Genomic DNA, 19,247 nt, shown 5'->3' with positions numbered 1-19,247 from the left:
GCGTTTTACTGAACCGAATACGTCTCCATTACGAGAAACCCACAGTCTCTTCTCATACGAACGCCCCATGGACTGGTGGCCGACGCCTGCTGCTGAGAAAATTCTCAACCAAGTGATGGCTGCCAGCTGCTTCGGCCTTCCAGTCAAGGCTCGCGGTATCGGATCTCTCACCATCATGCGAGTCGCTGGAGTCTAGTAGCCGACGAACGGACCCCCGCCTCTCCCTGGGAGACCCGCCATCATGACTAGCCAGCATGGGACCGAATTGTTTCTCGATTGTCAACCCTGGGCTGGAAGCAGACGATTGAAGCCCTTTTTGTATTCCGGTGCGTCTGACTAATTTGACCGGAGATCGTGTCTTGGGCTGGAAGGGGGACTCGAAATTTTGGGCCTTTGGGATGGCGTCCATGCTGCGAACCTTGGAAGCTTGTCGATCTACGGCTTTAACGGGTAAGTTGCTATGAGAAAGACGAGACTGCAAAACCGGCATCGAAGGAGTCGTCCTCAAAGAGCTTCTGGGCGGAATTGGTGGAGGGTTGTAGATGCCACGAAGACGCCTAGCCACGCGTCCGCCCGTCTCAGGGATCGTGTTCTCGTCTCTCAAAGGTGTGGAGAACTTTGAATCGTCTATGCCAAGCTCAACGCGGCTGGCAGACGACACTTGACGTGGATTGTGGCTCGTCACTCTTAGTGGCGTTTGCAGTTTGGCCTTTCCTGTGCCCATAGCTCTGTACAAAGTTGGAGATTCAGGGTCCGCAATCTCTGCGCGCTCACGCACATGACCCAAGCTTCTAGGCATACTTGTCTTTGCGTGACGAACTTCCGTCAGGTGCTGAGTTCCAGTATTGGCCAACTTAGCGTCGGTATGCGCCGCATTGGCAGAGAGCCAAGTCTTCCACTCCACAGAACTTGCGTTTGAGACCGTTCGGCTCTGTGGCATTGTCGGTGTATAGGTATAAGAGCCACTTGGCAAGTAGCGTATTTGATGTGTGTTAATCACGGGTGTAGCATTAGGACTGAGATCCTTCGCAACAGCCTCCAAACTGTTGGGCATAGAGGGTGTCTGTCGATAATCAGAACCGGCCACTACATGGTTGGGGTGTCGGGGTGGCACTCTTGGTTCTGTTTGTCCCCCGACACTTTGTGGTAATGCACGTGGGGAGAGAAGATCGTCAGAGTATATACTTTCAGAGTAAGCAAGTCGGGAATCTTCCTTAGAGAGACTCGGGCGACGCCTTGTAGGTATAAGGTCGAGGTTCAGCATTGAAACTGATGGTGAGAGTAACTGATCTGAAACTGGAGCCTGTGACTCTGATCTGACCTTCTCTTGCAAGACCTTGCGATATGGACTCGTGGTGCGGAAGAGATGGCAAGTCGGGCTGCCAAAGAAAGCCGAACTGCGATTAGACAATGCTCTTGGTGGATTCGCGGTCTTATCGCCCTGCAAATTATACGGCTTCGAGGGCGAGTGGCCTGTTTCGACCCCGGCCACGGGTCTTGAGTAAGGCTTGTAAGCTTCAAAGGTAGTCTCAGAAGCCGAACGCTGGCGATGATGCATTGTACTATCGGATGGGGATACCGCTTCATCATGAGCCGACTGAGGGCCTTCGGTCTCAACCACTGTTTTCAATCTTTGCTCCCATGGACTGTCATGGAAAACGTCGTCCTCTTGTAAAACACATCTTATGGTTGGTAGGTCTTGATTCGTAGCTTCGTCAAGTTCCTGGCCGCCGAGAGATGTCGACGAACCAACTTTGCCGTTCCAATTGAGACCGGTACTCCCATCACTACCATGCCGTAGCTGCTCTTCTCGTTGACTTATTTGCTTGCATTCGTCCAATCGCTTCATGAGGGCGGAGTAGACTCTGGCGCTATCGACTGATGGGCCGAGGCGGACGAGTTCATCCTGTTGCGGAGGTGGTGGTTCGGACTTGAATGGGTTACGGTCAGCCAGGCCTGGTCGCTGGAAAGAAGATGAGGACTTATGTGGTCCAATCTCTTTGATGACGGACAGCCGCTGACGCTCCCGCTCCCCGCCCCAAGTACTTTGACTGTTAAGAGTATGAGTGCCCGAGCTCGTCCAACTGGTGACGCGAGATTTCTCATCTGATGCCTTTCTTTCACCTCCAATGCTCTCTATGCTTCCTTTTCGCGAGTGAAGCTTCTGGGTTGGGGAAGCATCGTGAAGAGACGGGACTCGTGAAGGCACTTGTGAGATCGAACACTCGTCCAACAACACAGGGTCCGCAATGTCCATGTATGCATCGTCCTGTTCGTTGTCAACGCCAACGAGATCTTGGACTACGTTCGAAACCTTTGAAGGAGGCCCGCTAGCTTCCACAACCAAATCATCCTTCTTACTCCGGCGGAACATATCTTTCAATTTGCTTTTGAGACTGCTTGAGACTTTTCGGGCCTTCTTTCGAAGAGAAGCGTCCTTATTGATCACGAAACCATTTTCCGGGCCAAGCGATTGAACATCGGCACTGAAGTCTCTCATGGATCGGCGTAAACTCAGAGACGCCTGACCTTTCTTTGCTTTCGAGAATATCGTCGATGGTCGCGGTTTCGATTGCCGTTGTTCCTCGACGTCTTTGCGGAAACTGTCCTCGGCTTCTTGGACTGCCAAATCGATCTGCTGTCGGCTCCCAAGTCTGTCAGAATCCAGAACGCCCCGAATTTTGAGAAAGCTCATTGACTTTGGGTTCCTCAGCCCAAGAATCTTCTTCGGTGATGGCTTGTTCTCCTTCATGTCTTGCATAGACTGTCGTCCCAAAGCAGGCTGTACATTCTCCTGCTCCGGAGACTCGCTGAAGTATGTCTTGCTTGGTCGGCGCAGACCGATCGGATTCAAGGGGGCAAACATTGAGCGTGACTTGCGCAGTCTTCGGTACGATGCTGGAGCAGGTGCACATTCGTCTGGAGACCCGAATGATTCGCTCGGAGGTAAAGAATTGATGTAGTTGGTCGTATAAGTGCTCACAAATGGACGCTCGGCAGTACGACAAGTTCGGCTAGCAGGCTGATTGGCAACATCTTTGAGGACGCTCCGGTGACAAACAGTCCCTATATCAGAAGAGTCATCGTTGATTTGACTTTGCTTTCGCTTGGTTCGAGCCCCTTGCTTCACAAATCGAATACTCTGCTGCCGGCGTAGACCCCCGGCATTGGAGCTGAGCCGATCCGATTCGCTTGGAAGCTGACTTGAGGGATTCTCCGACCAAGTCTTCATGTTGAAAGGCTTTTGGAATTGCCTCAAAGATTCAATTCCTATGTCCACATCGGCATTGTGGTTCGCCCGAGAGAAGGATAGGGTGGCGGCAATATGAGCATCTCTTTCGGCAGTGGCTGGATCAATGTGCTCTAATCGTTGAACAGCCGAGCGAACGGAAGCCGTAGACTTGCTTCGAGTCAGAGTCGACCTCGACTTGGTACTGTTATGTCGCCGCATAGGGTGAGCGTGGGTGTATTAGGAGGAGGGCCTAGCAGAAGGAAGTCACCAAATCTCGAGGCGGCTTAGGAATAAAGGGAAGTAGAGAGATTCAAGTGAAGCTGCTGTTTGTCGGTCGACGTTCGGAAACTCGGTCTGAGGCTAACCAAAAGCAAGCTGGGAGACTATGAAGAAGTATCGTCGAGAGTGTCAAATGATGAGCCGTGAATGCTTGAATGGAGGATGTAGCGGAGGGACGTCGTCCCTTGAGCAGGGCCACCAACAGCCAGCAGTTAGTGTAACGGCGAGCTCCATGACTGCTCCTTCTCCAAGATTGAATGAACTTTCAAAGAGAAGAGGTGGGAAGCCACGTCATGTCCAGGCGAAGGAAGGAGAAACGCTGACTGATCCCTTCCCTTGGCCTTTGGGGGGCAGGCATGAGATGGCACTTGGGCAAGAGCCAGCCGTTGTGCCATTACTTCCGCGCAGGGACCGGATCACATTCCAGTCTTCCCTCTTTCCCCTTCGCACAGCGAGCGCAAGGTGCAGAAAGTTAGGCAAGCCAAGATTAGCTGGAGATTCAGGACTAGGCGGTTGTAATGCATTGTCTCAATGCCAGATTGACTCAGATGACGGAAGCTAGCCATGCAGCCATGGCACTAATTCCCCAAGAATTCTGTGACACTACTGTACTTGAATACACTCACTTCAATTCTATTTTGACCTGACAACCTCAACCCCAACGGCATGACAGATAGGCTTACTCATGGACGTCATTAAACTTTGAGCCTTCTCATACTTGTCCAACCCTCTTGGGGCACGGCCGGTCGGACAGCAATGGTCACTTAGCAGACTTGAACAATCAAGATCACCGTGGTTGGAAATGGTTACAGTTAAGAAACTTATTGGTGGTGCTATGAGATCTGTATGTAGCTATAAAAGCGATGCATCCATCCTGTCCCATCCCGCAATAACCCTATGCGTACACTCTCATGGACCCAAAGAAAAAGGAAATAAAAGACCATTCTAGCGCTCTATTACAACGCTTACAAAGAGGTCTCCCTGAGGAACTCCTTAAGCTCCTCATCGACCAAGTTGTGGATCTTCTTGGCGAACTTCTCGGCCTTGGTGCCGACGCTCTTGGCACCCTTAACAACCTTGCCAGAGAGAACCTCGAAGTCCTCCTCAATGGCCTTCTCGAGGTCATCGATGGTGGTCTCCTTGGACTCCTGCTTGACAGTGTAACCGCCAGCCTTGACGATGGCAGTGTAGTTGTTGCAGCCACCGCCGTTCCAGGCGAGGACGTTGGGGGTGTCGCGGGGAATGTCGCTGAGGGCACCGACAGTACCAACGGCAATGAGAGCCTCTTTGAGCTTCTTGGGGGTGATGGGAGCAACAGAGTACTCGGAGTCAGAGGCGGGCTGGAGGGAAAGGTAGTAGGCCAGGAGACCGCAAATGTGGGGAGAGGCCATGGAGGTACCGGAGATGGTGTTGACGGCGTACTTGCTGCCAATCCAGGTGGACTTGATGTTGGTGCCAGGGGCGAAGATGTCAGTGCACTTTCCGTAGTTGGAGAAGTAAGAGCGGCGGTCGCCGAGCTCAGTGGCACCGACGGTGACGGCCTTCTCGGCAGCAGCGGGGGAGTAGTTGCAGGCATCGGCGTTGTCGTTGCCGGCGGCGACGGCGAAGTGAATACCAGCATCGACGGCAGCGTTCACAACAGCATCGAGAGCCTGGGTCTTGCCACCACCGAGAGACATGTTGGCGACGGAGCCCTTGAAGCCCTTGCGCTTGCCATCCTTGGCGGCCTGAACCTGCTCAGTGTGGGAAGTGGCAGCCCATTCAACACCCTTGACGACGTCGGACATGGTGCCGGAGCCATTGGAGCGGAGAACCTTGACGGCGTAGACATTGGCCTTCTTGGCGACACCGTACTTCTTGCCAGCAATAGTGCCGGAGCAGTGAGTGCCGTGACCGTTGCCGTCAGCGTCCTGGTCACCAGAGGGAATGGTCTTTCCCCACTTGGCACGGCCCTCGAAGTCGACGTGGTCGACGTTGGTGCCGGTGTCGATAACGTAGGCATCCACACCTTCACCGGCATCCTCAGCGTAGAGGTACTTGTCATATGTGCCGAAGCCGAGAGACTTGCGGTGGGAGACACGAGCCAGACCCCAGGGGGCCAGCTTCTCGAGCTCGCCGTCACACTTGTCCTCAACCTGGGACTTGACGGGAACCTGAGTGTGGACAACGGAGTCGACCTCGATGAACTCGACCTGTGAAGAAGCATGTTAGTGGCTGTGTCAAAAAATGAGGCTGGGAGACCGAAAGCGGCCGAGCCGAGCTTGAGAGCCCGAGCCCGTCAGGGTCGGATAGCCAAGACCGCCCTTGCCGTGAACTGCAGTGATGGTGGGTCCACGAGTTTGGGGTGCGTCTTGGATCTCGGGACGAGGGTATCAGGGTCGGACTTACGTCAGGGTGCCTCCGGACCTTCTCGATGGTGGCATCATCGAAGTGACCGGCGTAGCCCAAGAAGTCCTTGCCAATCTTGTATGTGTGCTTCAAGCCGTGGAAGACATCGTCAACCATGGGCTCCTGGCCACGCTTGCGCAACTCGAGACGCTCATCCTGAGCGGAGGAGTGAATGTTCTGGACCCAGTTGTGGTGGTCCGAGGCGCCGGAGTCCGAGACGTGCTTCTTGAACTTGACGATGTATGAGTTCGGAACGGCCTCGGCGTTGGTGGAAGAAAGAAGGGGTGCAGCGCCGTCGTGGACAGTCTCAATGGAGAGAGAGGGGGTAGCGCTGGCAACAGCGGCCAGGCCGGCCACAGCACCGATGAAGCCTCTCATGATGGGCGGTGTTGTGGAGGTGAGTAGAGTCTACCGGAGACGCTGGTTGTGATGACAGAGAAGGAAACTGAAGCTGCGAAGGACGCCAAGGACAGACGAATACTCGATGGGATTGAGAGGATGGAAGGTCGATGAAGGAGGGGGAGGGATGGGAGAGAGATGGAGCAGAGAGATAGACGATGGAGCTGTCGGAGAGCGGGAGCGGGTAGATATAAAGGGAAGGCAGCGACAGCGGTTGCGTGCGCACAGCTCTAGGTGAGGTATCGGCCTTAGGATGGTTGCGCCGCCCCAGTGTTGCCAGTGTGTGACGCAGCCAACCAAGATAAGAGCTGGAGGGTGGCTGACGGGGCCGAAACCGGATTAGCGCGATGGCGAGAGAGCCAATGGAATGACTCGATAGGGTTTCCTCGGCAATGCGATAAGGGAGGTACTGGGACAGTCTGGGTGGGAGGGTCACGTTTGGGGTTTCCCTGGGACAGTCCCCGCTTACAGGCAACAAGTACGTACCTGGTTCCTGCTAGGAACCAGGTACCTTAGGGTAGGTACCTTTCCACTTTACCCCGAGCAGCTTGTCACTTGTTCGATACGGGAGGCTGCTTCAAAAGAGAGAGGACGGAGGACGGGGATGGGATTGTGCAAATGGGCGATAGTAAGTGACTTACTCAGGTACCTCTACTTCTCCTCTTTCTTTCTGGCGGCACGCTGCATCCGCCAGGAACACAACCAATCCGGCCTCCGTCTGTTGGGGAAGCTTCACTCAAGCTTCCCGCCATCGACAATGTGCCTGCCATGCCATGCTGCTTTTCTATCGTCTTTCACCGTTTACGCTCATCCGAATCTCTAGACACCATTTCCTTCCATGTCTTAGCAAAATTCTTCGGATTCTCGTGGTTGCAACCGACAAGGAAACACGCATGACTGATTATTGCACCTTGAGAGCCAGAGTCAGAGATCTGAGGGCGACGTCATACCCCCGAGGCTATCTGACCGAGTCCTAATAGCCAAGGCCGTTACGGAGGCAATCAGTCACAGCAGAGCATGGGGCAATGTACTCCGTGCTTCGCCCTGTCCAACAGCCTCGGGGTCTCACTCTTCCTCACGACCGATGGCTCACAAGTGTCAACCAGCTCATGGCTACGAGGGTGCTTTCTCATTTCCTGGAAACCTTCCTACGCATACGGTTGACAGCTTTCAATCGACCATCCCAAGCATCCCCAAAGCAACGGACGATCAAGCCAGCACAGCGCCAATGTCATGCCAGACGTGCCAGGCACCGACCGGGCAGCAGCACAGAGGCACAGCCTACCAACCAGTCGCAGCTTGGGAGCACCGGCTCCCTGGTCACGAGCAAGTTGAGAAGATGTACCGCGCTATCAGCATTCCTCAGACATTCTTCACCCACTTCTACTAATCCACAACCAAGCTCCCCCTCCCAACCCACCAGAGCACACCCACCCAGTCCGCATATCCCGCATAACGCTGCATGCGATAACGCGTAATGGACGATTCACAGAGCGGAGGGCGAGGCAGATCTATCCGGAGGACCCTGAAGCTTAACAAGCGCTGCCATCCCGTCTTATCTCGACACTCGAAGCTTTCGTCGTTTTGTTGAGCTTTGTGGTCGACCACTCAGAGGGATAGGGACCCAAATCCTACATGTCGTGTGCTGGCAGTACGAAGTATGCATCGTGGTGTTTGTCCGGATCTGCTATTGCCTGCCTGGCCTCGGGACGCAGGTCGGCGTCTCGGTTCCTTCTAGCCTGCTGGGCTGCCGGCTGCCACATTGAGTAAGGAACCTGCTCAACGATGATGCGATTAACTGTAATAAGGTGTCCGGCGCAGCTGGGTCTTTGTGTGGATAAGACCTACCCGGGATTAAATCCAAGGCGAAGAGGGTACCAGGTGCCGGAGCCACTAAGTAGGCGACTGCTTTGTTGGTCTAATCCATGCCCCCAGCACCCAAAGATCCAAGGTGATGCTGGCGGGCGGTTGTCGCTCAGGTGGTTCTTGATGCTTGAGCTATCCCGCAAGGTACCTCTGCTGCCCTGCCACACCCTCTGCTCAAGGGCAAGCTCCTAGGCGGAACGGGTTCAAGGGCAAGCTGTCTGACTGGAACATGGAGGCGGGGAGACGAGGCCCAGCACCAACGCTATGCTGGTCCGAGCTAGGCCAGAGTCGCCAGACGCCTGACCCACGGGTCAGATGAGAGCGTCCCCGTGTGGTGCCTGGCACGTGCCTCTATCCATTCCCCTGTCTTCCCGTCATCGGGAGGCAGTCTGGCGTTGGACAAGACACTGCTGGAGACGGCTAGTCAGACGTGCGGCGTGCCAGACAGGCCAGCCGTAGTTTGGTACGAAGAGCCAACCTGTGCCAGCCCCGAAGCTCTAGCTCTCATAACGACTCATCCGGGTTCTCTCAGTGATTATGGGAGGCGACAATAGCGGGATGGCGGCTTCGGCGGCGGCTTGCGTTACTCCCGCAGGTCAGCAGAGCGGAAACATTCGTCCGAATATGACAATTGCCTTTTGTTTTAGTTCACCAACCGCCGCCCATCGGCTCAGGAACGTCTCGGTGTGTGTTGCGTATAAAGAAAACGCCACGAGCTTGCGAGTCGCCTGTCAATGCGAGGACAGCAACCCAACACACCATCTTGATCCGTCCGTAAAGGCAATTGGGCCATTCACGCCAGTTCGATATGGGTGTATGCGGTACGCGTGTCGTTGACCGTAGACACAATAACGAAGCTCGACACCATTTCGGCGAACATGTCGGTAAGCATCATCGCCTTGCGAGAATATCTCGCGACTATTCTCAGTGCTTTCACAACCCACCAAGCTTGTCCATGTCTCGGTGTCGAAGAGCTGGGGAAGAGGCAGACTGAAACCACGCATGCCGCCTAAGCTTCCTCCCAGATGCAGCAATGCTCCTCCGAAAGGATGGCCAGCGCCTGAGCCGATGATCGCCCAAGCAAATCCCGGTCGACGGAGTCATGACACATGGGCAGTTGACCGACTCTCTGTCTTTTGTTTACCTGCATTGTCATAGCCATCTAGCGCTGAGGGCTGGCCACTGACTCAAAGAGCTAGAAAGACTGATAGGCCGCCGTTGACTGATTCGTGTTCCTATGTCTTTGAGGTCTTTCTAGCTTTTGCTGGTGGGTTTCATGCACCAGTGAGGGTGTTCTCTTCAACCCTCCAGCTACCTTTAGCGATTATGCAGTTGAGAGCGAGTATGCATTCATGTACGGATATGTACACCAAGCGGGCTACCTCCTAGTAGGTAGGTATTCTTCGTCATCCTAGGCAAGCAAGACAACTCGCGTCAGTTTGGTACTTGGCGTCCGAGCTGCCAACCAAAGGGCACAGCATCCATCTTCTATTGATTCGGTACTTGACTATAGAGATACCTTGGTGTCTATATCTGAGAGCGTGCCCGAATGGGATGAAGCAACAATGTTTCATGGGGTCCACTCTGATGATCCCAGTCCACTGTTAGTGTTAGAACCGGAAGCTATCCGTATCTTTGTCTGCACATCTCAGTTTGGCCGCGATAAGCCAGGGTTTATCTGCACTAAGACGCACCTTGTTTCTGAAGCTCAGCTACATAGTAAGCTCGGAGCCAGGCTCGCATTTTACTGTGTACGGAGTACTTCGTAGAACATGTCACTGCAGATACCCGCAGCAATACGGAGTACTGAGAGCTCTCTGGCAGTGAGGTAGGTAGCAAACAACGTGAACTCTTATTCAAAAGGGCGTCATCAACGTATACAAGGACATCAAGTCACCTCGCATGTGAAGATGAAGACCAAGAAAGCCAAGTAAGATCGCTCTCACTGTGTGCTTTACATCCGTCTCGCGCAGTGTGAGCTGTTTCCATGAATAGCATGGGGGCAAGGCGTGTCACCATCGTCTCTGCGCAATGTAACGGGGTCCCCCAAGCTGAACATGGACGTTTGGTCTACTTCAGTGGAGTAGCTCACTGAGCTGCATCATCTTTTAGCGGTGTCGGTGTCCGTCCACAATGACTGAGCTGCTGCAGCACCGCCACCATTCCTACCCCACTCCTTCCCAACGCGGCCGGCACGTCAGACGTTCCTTCCTGCTTGTGCGTGACAAGGCGGCCACTGAGAGCGGTGCAAGCCACACTTCACTGCTCGAGGCTGACACTCACAAGCATCAGCTCCGACTCCGTCTTTGCGATAACGCGTAGCTGTAACACTGGGAAATCGAAGCAAGTTCAAGGTGAATCACACTTTTTTTTTTTATCAAGATATTCGAGAATTGCGGCTTCTTCCTTACCTTGAGATTGTACTATTCCACCACCTCAAACCTCCACCCACACATCCACTACACATACTACTCGAATCCCCCACCGACCGGTACCCTCAGCTGCGAGCTGCCGTTCGATCCCACGCCGCATCCCACTTTCGATGCCGACTAGCTTGGACCGTTGCCTGGACCCTCGATGGGTGCTGGGATTGAACGTTTTGGAATGAGGGAAACGCTCCAGTAGCAATAATCAAACATGTCGACCTTACAAGTGTCGAGGCGTTATCGCTCGTCGACTTCGGCGTCTTCCAGATCGTCAAGCGCCGCCAACTCGAAAGCTCTCGAAATCCTGCGCGGCCTCCTCGATACACTCACGTCCAGCACACAACGGCGAACCAACAATGGATATCCCGAGTTTCCCGTGCTCATCAAGAGCCTCCGTCAGATTCGACAGCACATTGCCGCGACCGAACCCCCGAGCCCGCCCCAAGACGATTTTAGGCACCTACACGGGTTTAACAGGCTCCTCGACGTGCTGAGATCCTACTCGGGCTTTTACAACCCCCAACGCCGGACCAAAGAAGAGAAAGAAGGTCTATTTGGATTGCTCGAAGCTGTCTTGGACGTCTTTGCCGCTGCCTTCTTGGACCATCCAGGGAACAAGCGATACTTTCGCCACAGGGTGGAAGGAGGCGGATGGGAGGCTCTCGAGCAGACTATTGCCAGCGTTGGCCTTGGTGGAAGCGACTCTGATCTGTGGACCAACTGTCAGATGTTTGGGAAATTGCTAGCATTCTCACTCGGGGACAAGACTATGGACGCCATATGCCAGTCGGTTGCGACAAGTTCAGAACCGAAGGACGAAAATGCCAAGAACTCGACAGATCCAGAGGAGCCCCCTGAGGACGATGCTCAGCAACCAAAAACGCCGCAAGTTCCAGAACGAAAGGACGTAATCCAGGCAGTGCGCGATGGCATGCAGAAACGGGCCTTCTTCAGAAATCCTGAAATTTTGCGTGCTGTCGTGGGCTTCTGGGAGTCTATTCCGCGAGCGCAAGATATGCCAGCCAACTCTTGCTCAATGGTTGTCTTGGAGATCATGTCCAGCGCAGTTTCCGTCTCGATGTTCAACCTCGCAGCTCTCCACGCAACTGGAGTATTATCGCGATTCCTCCGCGTCCTGTTCAGCCACGTCGCCAAACTCGACCAAGCAGAGAAGGACAAGCTCCTCATCATGTGCAAAAAGCTCATGTACTTGGGATTCAACCAGCCCGCTGACACCCAGTTCTTACTGGCGAGCAAATTGCCGGAAGCCTCAGAGTTCTGCTTGGAGATGACTTCGACGTATAGCGGCCCGCCCTTCTTTCAATTCGACCTCTCCTTGCACGGCCACTCGTCCATCGAATTACCCACCCTCGGCCGGTCTTTTCCTCCCAGCTCATCTCCAGGCTATACCTTTACGGCATGGATTCGTGTGGATCGTTTTGACCCCAACTCACATACAACCCTCTTTGGCGTCTTTGATGCCAGTCAGACATGCTTTCTCCTCATGTATCTTGAGCGAGATACACGCAACTTCATCTTACAGACCTCGGTCACTTCCAGCCGACCAAGCGTCAGGTTCAAAGGGATGTCATTCAAGGATAAGCAATGGTACCATATTGCCCTTGTTCACAGACGGCCAAAAACAATGACTGCAAGCAAAGCCTCACTATACGTCAACGGCGAATTTGTTGAGCAGATCAAGTGTGCATACCCTTCGCCGCCACCACTCGCCAACGCTAGTACCGAAAGCTTCGCATCATTTGCTTCGACGAACGCAAAGCAACATCCTGTTCAGGCATTCCTAGGAACTCCAAGAGATCTTTCCAGCCAAGTTGGTCCCGGTCTGGTCTTTTCGAAATGGTCTTTGGCTTCAGCCCATCTTTTTGAAGACGCCCTAAGCGATGACTTCCTGGCTGTTCACTACGGACTCTCCCCAAAATACCAGGGCAACTTTCAAGATAGCCTAGGCGGTTTCCAGACTTACGAGGCCTCGGCGAGCCTAGGACTACGAAACGAGGTTTTCCATCCTGGAAGAGATGAGAGTTCCGATATCATAAGAGCCATCAGAGACAAGGCTGGCAGCCTCCTCCCAGAAAGCAAGATTCTACTGAGCATACTCCCAACAGGTGTCTTCAGAGAAGATGGTGTTTATCAAGATACCCAGCTTTACCGTGCACTGCCTCGGCCTGCAGCAACGAATCTCATTCAAATGACCCATAGAAGCGGTTCAGCCATTGCAATTAACGCTGCCCTGCCATGCCTTCTGGATGCACTCGCACGTTCCCAAGGTGTTGCTGTTCTATCTGGCAATCCCGTGGTGGTGATGCCCTCCTATTTCGACGACAACTTCTGGCGCCTTGCAGGCTTCACCCCTTTGGCTCTGAAAATTGTTGAAAGGGCGACTTCAGTAGAAGAAACTGTTCGAGCGGTCGAGATGACGTTTTTGTGCATCAGAAAGAGCTGGAGAAACAGCGAGGCGATGGAGCGTGATAATGGCTACGCTATCCTCGGCATGCTTCTCAGAGCCAAACTGGGCTATACCGTCAACTTGGGTGCTGACAGCGCCAATCTACGCTTACCGATTTCAAGTGAAGAACGGGACAGGCTGAGTTTCCAGCTTTTAAGCCTTGTCCTCGAATTTGTGGGCTATAACCATGCAGAGCCTTTGGAGTCCTTCATTGTGAATCCTCTGGCGTACCGCATTCTGCTTATCGATTTCGACACTTGGAGACGATCAGCCTCCATCACCCAAGAGCTATACTACAAGCAATTCGTGACATTCTCAGTGAAGAGCAAGTATCATCAATTTAATAGCAGGAGATTAATGCGCATGAGTGGGTCGACCCTCAGATCAAAGCCATCGGCACTGCTGACAAGCGACATGAAAGGAATCGTCAAACGGCTGCTCGACGCGATGAAAGCAGAATCGATATCCGAGGAGGTGCAACCGCACTTCATGGCTGCTTTGGAGCAACTGGTGAAATGCAACTACACAGCAGAGGTGCACAGGTCACTAGCCTTGTTCATCACGTATGCCTTCCACTCGCCAACAGCCTCTCTGGTAAGGTCACCAAGACCTGTGTCTGCCACAGCCCGAACACCCACGACCGGATATGCCCGGCGGGCAACTTTCGACTCCAATACCACATCGAATACGTCCCCCTCCCGGTTCCTGACCAAGAAACAACTCGGTGCCAAGATTCTGGGAATGTACTCAAACCTGCTCTGCGAAAAGGGCAACCTGGCCAACATCCGCAAGTTTGCAAGAACAGTGACGAACAAGGTGAGACCACCATTTGGAGAAAAGGATAAACAGTTATATTTATTGAGTATGGACCAGTGGCTGCTATATCTCTTGGCCAACGACGATCCCGAAACGGTAGTATATGGCAGCAAGATCCTGGCCAGACTCCTCATCACGCACGGCTCCACGTACACGGCCAAGTTCTCCGGTAAGACTGGTGGCTTCACCATCATGGCGCATCGACTTAAACGCTGGTGGCACATTCCCTCCCTGTGGCCAATCTGCTTCAGCATCCTATTCGGACTTGACGTGGCGAACGTGGATTTGGAACGCAACTTCGAGTTTTCCAGCTTACTTGAAACCTTTGGAAGAGCTCGCGTTCTCTATCCTGAATGTCTGCAAGTCATAACTTCAATGTTACAACATGGCTTGAAGGATGTCATGAAGCATCAGGAGGACCCAAATTCTCCTCAAAAGTCACATCATCTTCAAGCAAGCGGATTCGAAGGCCTAGAAACCCGGCCCCGGGCCAAGTCCATGGAGACTAGGGGTCTAGATGCGAGAAGTGAGTCGTTGCCTTTATGCACGGGAATGACAATGCTGACTTTCGTCGTAGTATCAGAGAATGGCCCGCGTGATAGCGAGCGGATTTCAAACCACGCGCCCATGCTATTGACTGTCATCCGATTCCTGGCAGACTTGCACTCCCGGTCAGCCGACTTCAAGGACTTCGCATTGACGTCTGAGTATGTGAGGTATCTCTTATGGGCGTGTTATCCCATCATCGTTAGCACCGATGCTGTCACGCCAGACACGGAGCTCAACTCTCGAGATTCAGCTCTGACATTTGAGGGCGGGGATGTGATGATTCGCCCGCTTGCCGGCTCTCAGCCTGGCCCCATCGTGCGGACGACGAGCACAGATGCAGTTGCTGCTTTGGCAGGGAACCCTCGTGGAACACCTCTGCGGAAAGCATCTGGTTTCGTTCTGCTCACCAATCAAACATCACCTCAGGCCCCGAGCCCGGTCCGATTTGCACCTGTTATGTCACCGAAGAAGAAGGTCGCCTCTCAACAGTCAAGCAGCGCTACACTTGACAGCATGGTGGATCTGGTCGTCAGTGTCTTTATAGATCAAGTCTTCACGCGCAAAGAGTTCCCTGGCTTCGGTCTTTTCCTCAAGATCCCGCCAGGTTTCCAAGAGCATCAAGCCTATTTCGAGTCTTTTGTCCTGAGAAAGACGCTTCAACAACTTGGAAGCCATGTCCAAGCGAATCAGAAGGTTCTCAGCGAGCCTAAGGTTCTTACCAACATGGGTAGACTTGCGGCGCACGTCACCGATACCATCTTTGAGGGCTGGTTCATTAACGGTACTGAGCCCATGCTAGAGTTCGCTGGCATGGTGCTGGAGTATCTACAAAGGTCCGAAGTATCGACAATGAAAAGCGTTCGCCTATGCAGTCAAGCCGTTGGAACCATCCGTCAATCATTCTTGAAGCTTCTTCTCTTGCGGTTTTCAGAACTGGACGATCCAGACACGCCGGACGCCAGCGCAAAGGAATTCATGAGTAACATTCTCTACTGGCAAGCTCCGATTCTGGGCTGCCTTGCGAATGAGGAGGAGTACATGAAGCTGTTCTGGTATCAATTGTACTCGAAGCTGGTTGATCCCCGAACATCCATCAGGTCTGCTGCAGCTACGATCATGCGCATCATGCTTGTCCAGAAGCCCCATGAATCCAAGGTGTTGTTCAGACAATGTGTAGCACCAGACCAGCAGCACCTGACGAAAGATTTCGTTGTTAAGCTCACCGAAATCGACGACGAGGCTTTCATCGAATGGGTGGACCAGCACCGTGCGTCACTTGATGCATTCTTTTTTGGTGGCATATCAAAGATCTGGGAGGAGTTTGTCGTTGTTGAAAACCAGCGAACGGTTGATTCGGCTAAGTTCCGATTAGCGAAGCGCAGAGATCGACTGAAAGCATGGCAGATGGAGGCACTTACCGTGGATAACATCCTCCTCCGTCACGACATGGCGAACGGGGCCTGGATGAAGAGCATCTTTACCAGCGAGCACTTCAAGCATCAGCGTCTGACGCAAGACCAGCAGGATGATATGGCCTTCCTGGGTGCGGCATTTGTCAAGATGGACAATGATCTGCGACGCCCGGGTGCTGTGTTCAGCGAGCAAGCTCAGCTTAAGTGGAAGCTTGATCGGACTGAAGGACGCAACCGGATGCGTCTGAGGCTTCTGCCTGACTATTCCAAGAAGAATTCAGACTACCAACCGAAGAGGAGAGCAGGAGAGCCCTCCACTCCTTCAGCCCTGAAAGTCAACACTGCTATGGCCCCCGCGCAGATCGCACCGTCGCCCATCAAGTCAGCTACACCGGCATCATCACGTGTACAATCTATTCCGAGCCTCGATGGTGCAGAAAACCCCGATACCCCGCCGGATGTTGACCAGGACGCGGAGGCAAACGAGTCCGGCGTAGGAGCCGAAGAAGATTTTGAGCTTGTTGACGATCCGAACGATGCCAACGAAGGCGACGATGGCTTCGAGGACAAGAACCGCAAGGTTATGAGGCGGCTTGAACAAGGTGACCAAGTCCAAGCCGTTTACAACATCTCCCGCATCGTCGGTCTTGAGGGATGTGAGGGAATTCTCATCATTGGCAAGGATGCCTTATATATCATGGACAACGTCTTCCAGTGTGCTTCTGGAGAGATTGTCAATGCCTGGCAGGCACCTCCTGAGGAACGAGACCCTTTCTCGGAGATCATCACAGACGCCAAAACGACGGAGCAACGCCAGAGCTCAAGCCGGAGTGAACAAGAATCTCGCAGCTGGAGATGGCATGATGTGATCAGTATCTCCAAGAGAAGATTCCTTTTCCGAGACGTCGCGATCGAGGTCTTCTTTACAGATGGACGCAGCTACTTACTGACGTCCATGAACCCGATCCTGAGAGACGAGGTCTTTGGCAAGCTAATGAACAAGGCGCCGCATACAAACTCCGCCAGTTCACTTCCGAATCCCGAGGATGCTTGGCGTCTTGAAGCGCTGAAGGTCTCAGAAGAGATGCCCCAAGGCTTTGGTTCGAAGTTTGGAAGCATCTTCAACTCCACACCTTGGAATCCCGCCATGAAGAAGTGGCAGAAGGGAGAAATGTCCAACTTCCACTACCTGATGCTGGTCAATACGATGGCAGGACGTACATTCAACGACTTAACTCAGTACCCCGTCTTCCCTTGGGTTCTCGCGGATTATACGAGCGAGGAGCTCAATCTGAACGATCCGGCAACTTTCCGAGACCTCTCAAAGCCGATGGGCGCGCAGACCGCTGGCCGTGTGTCCGGGTTCAGGGAGTCGTACGATGCCCTGGCAGAGATAGGTGAAACTCCGTTCCACTACGGCACCCACTACTCGTCAGCTATGATCGTGTCGTCATATCTCATTCGCCTTCCACCCTTCGTTCAGTCTTATATCCTCCTTCAAGGCGGATCGTTTGATCACGCCGACCGTCTGTTCCAGTCGATTCCTCACGCGTGGAAGTCTGCCTCGTGCGACAACAAGGCCGATGTCAGAGAGCTGATTCCGGAATTCTTCTGCCTCCCAGAATTCTTGACGAACATCAATCAGTATAACTTTGGCAATCGCGAAAGCACAGGAGCAAAGGTCAATAATGTTGTCCTGCCTCCCTGGGCCAAGGGTGACCCCAAGATCTTCATTGCCAAGCATCGCGAAGCACTTGAGAGTCCCTACGTCAGCCAGCACCTGCACAACTGGATCGACCTGATATTTGGGTACAAGCAGAGAGGGGACGCAGCTGTAGACAACCTCAATGTTTTCCATCATCTCTCGTACCGTGGAGCAACGGATCTGGACAACATTAGCGATCCTCAAGAGAGGCGTATTACTGCCGGCGTCATCCACAACTTTGGCCAAACTCCTCACCAGGTGTTCACTAGGTCTCATCCTGGCCGCGAGCACTTTTCTTGCCCAATACGGCGGTTGGATACCTCGGTCTATGCTCTGACTAGGTTATCCCACCCGCTGCTCGGTATGCTTCATTCCAACACAGGTTGGTCTCAACTAACGAAAGTCCCAGAATCCCACGAGAGAGTAGCAACTTTGATTTACTCGCCAAAGATAGACCGCCTCATATGTGCCTCACCTTTCCGCCTGAACGTTGCTCCGTACGACAAGTTCCTCGAATGGGGCTATGCCGATAACAGTGTCCGCTTCTTCTTCAGCGACAACCGGAAGGTAAGACAGCCTGACAGGACTGTTACTGAGAGCTTTGCTGATGGCCACAAGCCCGCGGGACTATTTGAGAATCTCCACATTGGACAGTTATCTTGCGCCATCTTTGCAGACTCGAAGACGCTCATCACAGCGGGAGAAGACTGCGTCATCTCCGTATACGCTGTGCAGACAGCGCCTGGGAAAGTAGTTGATCTTTTGCCTCGGTCGTCGCTCTTTGGTCACCGGGCTCCCGTGACGAACATAGCCGTGTCAAAGTCCTTCAGTACGTTTGTGTCGGCGTCGACGGATGGCCAGGCTTTCCTCTGGGATATCAACCGTCTAGAGTTCATCCGCAAGTTGCCTCTCTCGCGGCCCGTGGAGTGCGCCCGCATCAATGACGTCTCAGGCGAGATCATGCTTGGATCCGGCCCCAACCTCATCTTGTACACCCTTAACGGGACAGTCCTCGTCGACCAGAATGTGTGCGCGGAACCTGACGACTATGTTCACTCATGTGCATTTTACGAAAGTGCTGGCGACGAGTGGGTTGAGAATTGCCTGATCTTCACCGGCCACAAGAGAGGCCGTGTGAACGTGTGGAAGAAGTGCGTCAAGAACGGGAAGTGGGTATTGGAGCTGCTCCGCCGCTTGGACCATACCGATCCACGATCAGAAGTGGGAGCCAATTACGACGCAGGCATTACTTGCATCACGCCCATGCCGCAATGCGTCTACACAGGAGATGATGATGGGCGAGTGGTAAGTTTACACAACCTTTCGCTTTACAGAGCTTACGGTTTCTAACGCGGTTGCGCAGTACGAGTGGAACCTTGTCCAGCGGGACAGATAGAGTCTGGCCATTGCCGGCAACAAAAGTTATGGGAAGGGTGGCAATCGCATCCGATCAAGTTTATAAGGGGGCATAGCGGATTTCTACTAGGCTAGCATAGAATTGGCGTCCTCTCTCTCGCTCTGTCTCGCTTGGTAAATGATCATGGCCGCATTTGAACGACTTGAGGTGGGCCACGAGTGAATTGCAACTTCGCGTGACTGGTAGTGTACAGCATAAGCCTTAAAACAGATCATCTCCTGGGTGGAAGTTCCAACCCGCGAGCCGCAAGTTGTAGCTTCGGTTCAGCAGCTCGCCCGATTAGCCACTTCA

The 19,247-nt window shown here is 53.4% G+C and overlaps 4 protein-coding genes across 4 annotated transcripts; 2 read left to right on the top strand and 2 right to left on the bottom strand.

The window, feature by feature from the left end:
* Window positions 1-52: 52 nt before the first annotated feature.
* CTAM01_15623 (uncharacterized protein) lies at window positions 53-3,232 on the bottom strand (the record flags this gene model as incomplete). The annotated part of the gene is made up of 2 exons (XM_060531619.1): window positions 53-1,063; window positions 1,322-3,232. The coding sequence occupies 2 exons, from the start codon at window positions 3,230-3,232 to the stop codon at window positions 53-55; spliced, it is 2,922 nt and encodes a 973-aa protein (XP_060373799.1).
* Window positions 3,233-4,476: 1,244 nt separating this feature from the next.
* On the bottom strand, window positions 4,477-6,277 carry CTAM01_15622 (subtilase; the record flags this gene model as incomplete). The annotated part of the gene is made up of 2 exons (XM_060531618.1): window positions 4,477-5,703; window positions 5,900-6,277. The coding sequence occupies 2 exons, from the start codon at window positions 6,275-6,277 to the stop codon at window positions 4,477-4,479; spliced, it is 1,605 nt and encodes a 534-aa protein (XP_060373798.1).
* A 1,046-nt stretch (window positions 6,278-7,323) lies between these two features.
* Window positions 7,324-7,776, top strand: CTAM01_15621 (uncharacterized protein; the record flags this gene model as incomplete). The annotated part of the gene is made up of 1 exon (XM_060531617.1): window positions 7,324-7,776. The coding sequence occupies one exon, from the start codon at window positions 7,324-7,326 to the stop codon at window positions 7,774-7,776; it is 453 nt and encodes a 150-aa protein (XP_060373797.1).
* Window positions 7,777-10,801: 3,025 nt separating this feature from the next.
* Window positions 10,802-18,935, top strand: CTAM01_15620 (beige/BEACH domain-containing protein; the record flags this gene model as incomplete). Its single annotated transcript, XM_060531616.1, has 2 exons — window positions 10,802-18,844; window positions 18,903-18,935. 2 exons carry the CDS (start codon window positions 10,802-10,804, stop codon window positions 18,933-18,935), a joined length of 8,076 nt encoding a protein of 2,691 aa, XP_060373796.1.
* Between the last annotated feature and the right edge of the window lie 312 nt (window positions 18,936-19,247).

This window comes from Colletotrichum tamarilloi (assembly GCF_030869305.1).
Source record: "Colletotrichum tamarilloi strain Tom-12 chromosome Unknown Scaffold_170.1, whole genome shotgun sequence".
Classification (NCBI taxonomy): domain Eukaryota; kingdom Fungi; phylum Ascomycota; class Sordariomycetes; order Glomerellales; family Glomerellaceae; genus Colletotrichum; species Colletotrichum tamarilloi.
Note: the sequence above shows the minus strand (reverse complement) of the source record. Positions and strands in the feature narration are given on the sequence as shown.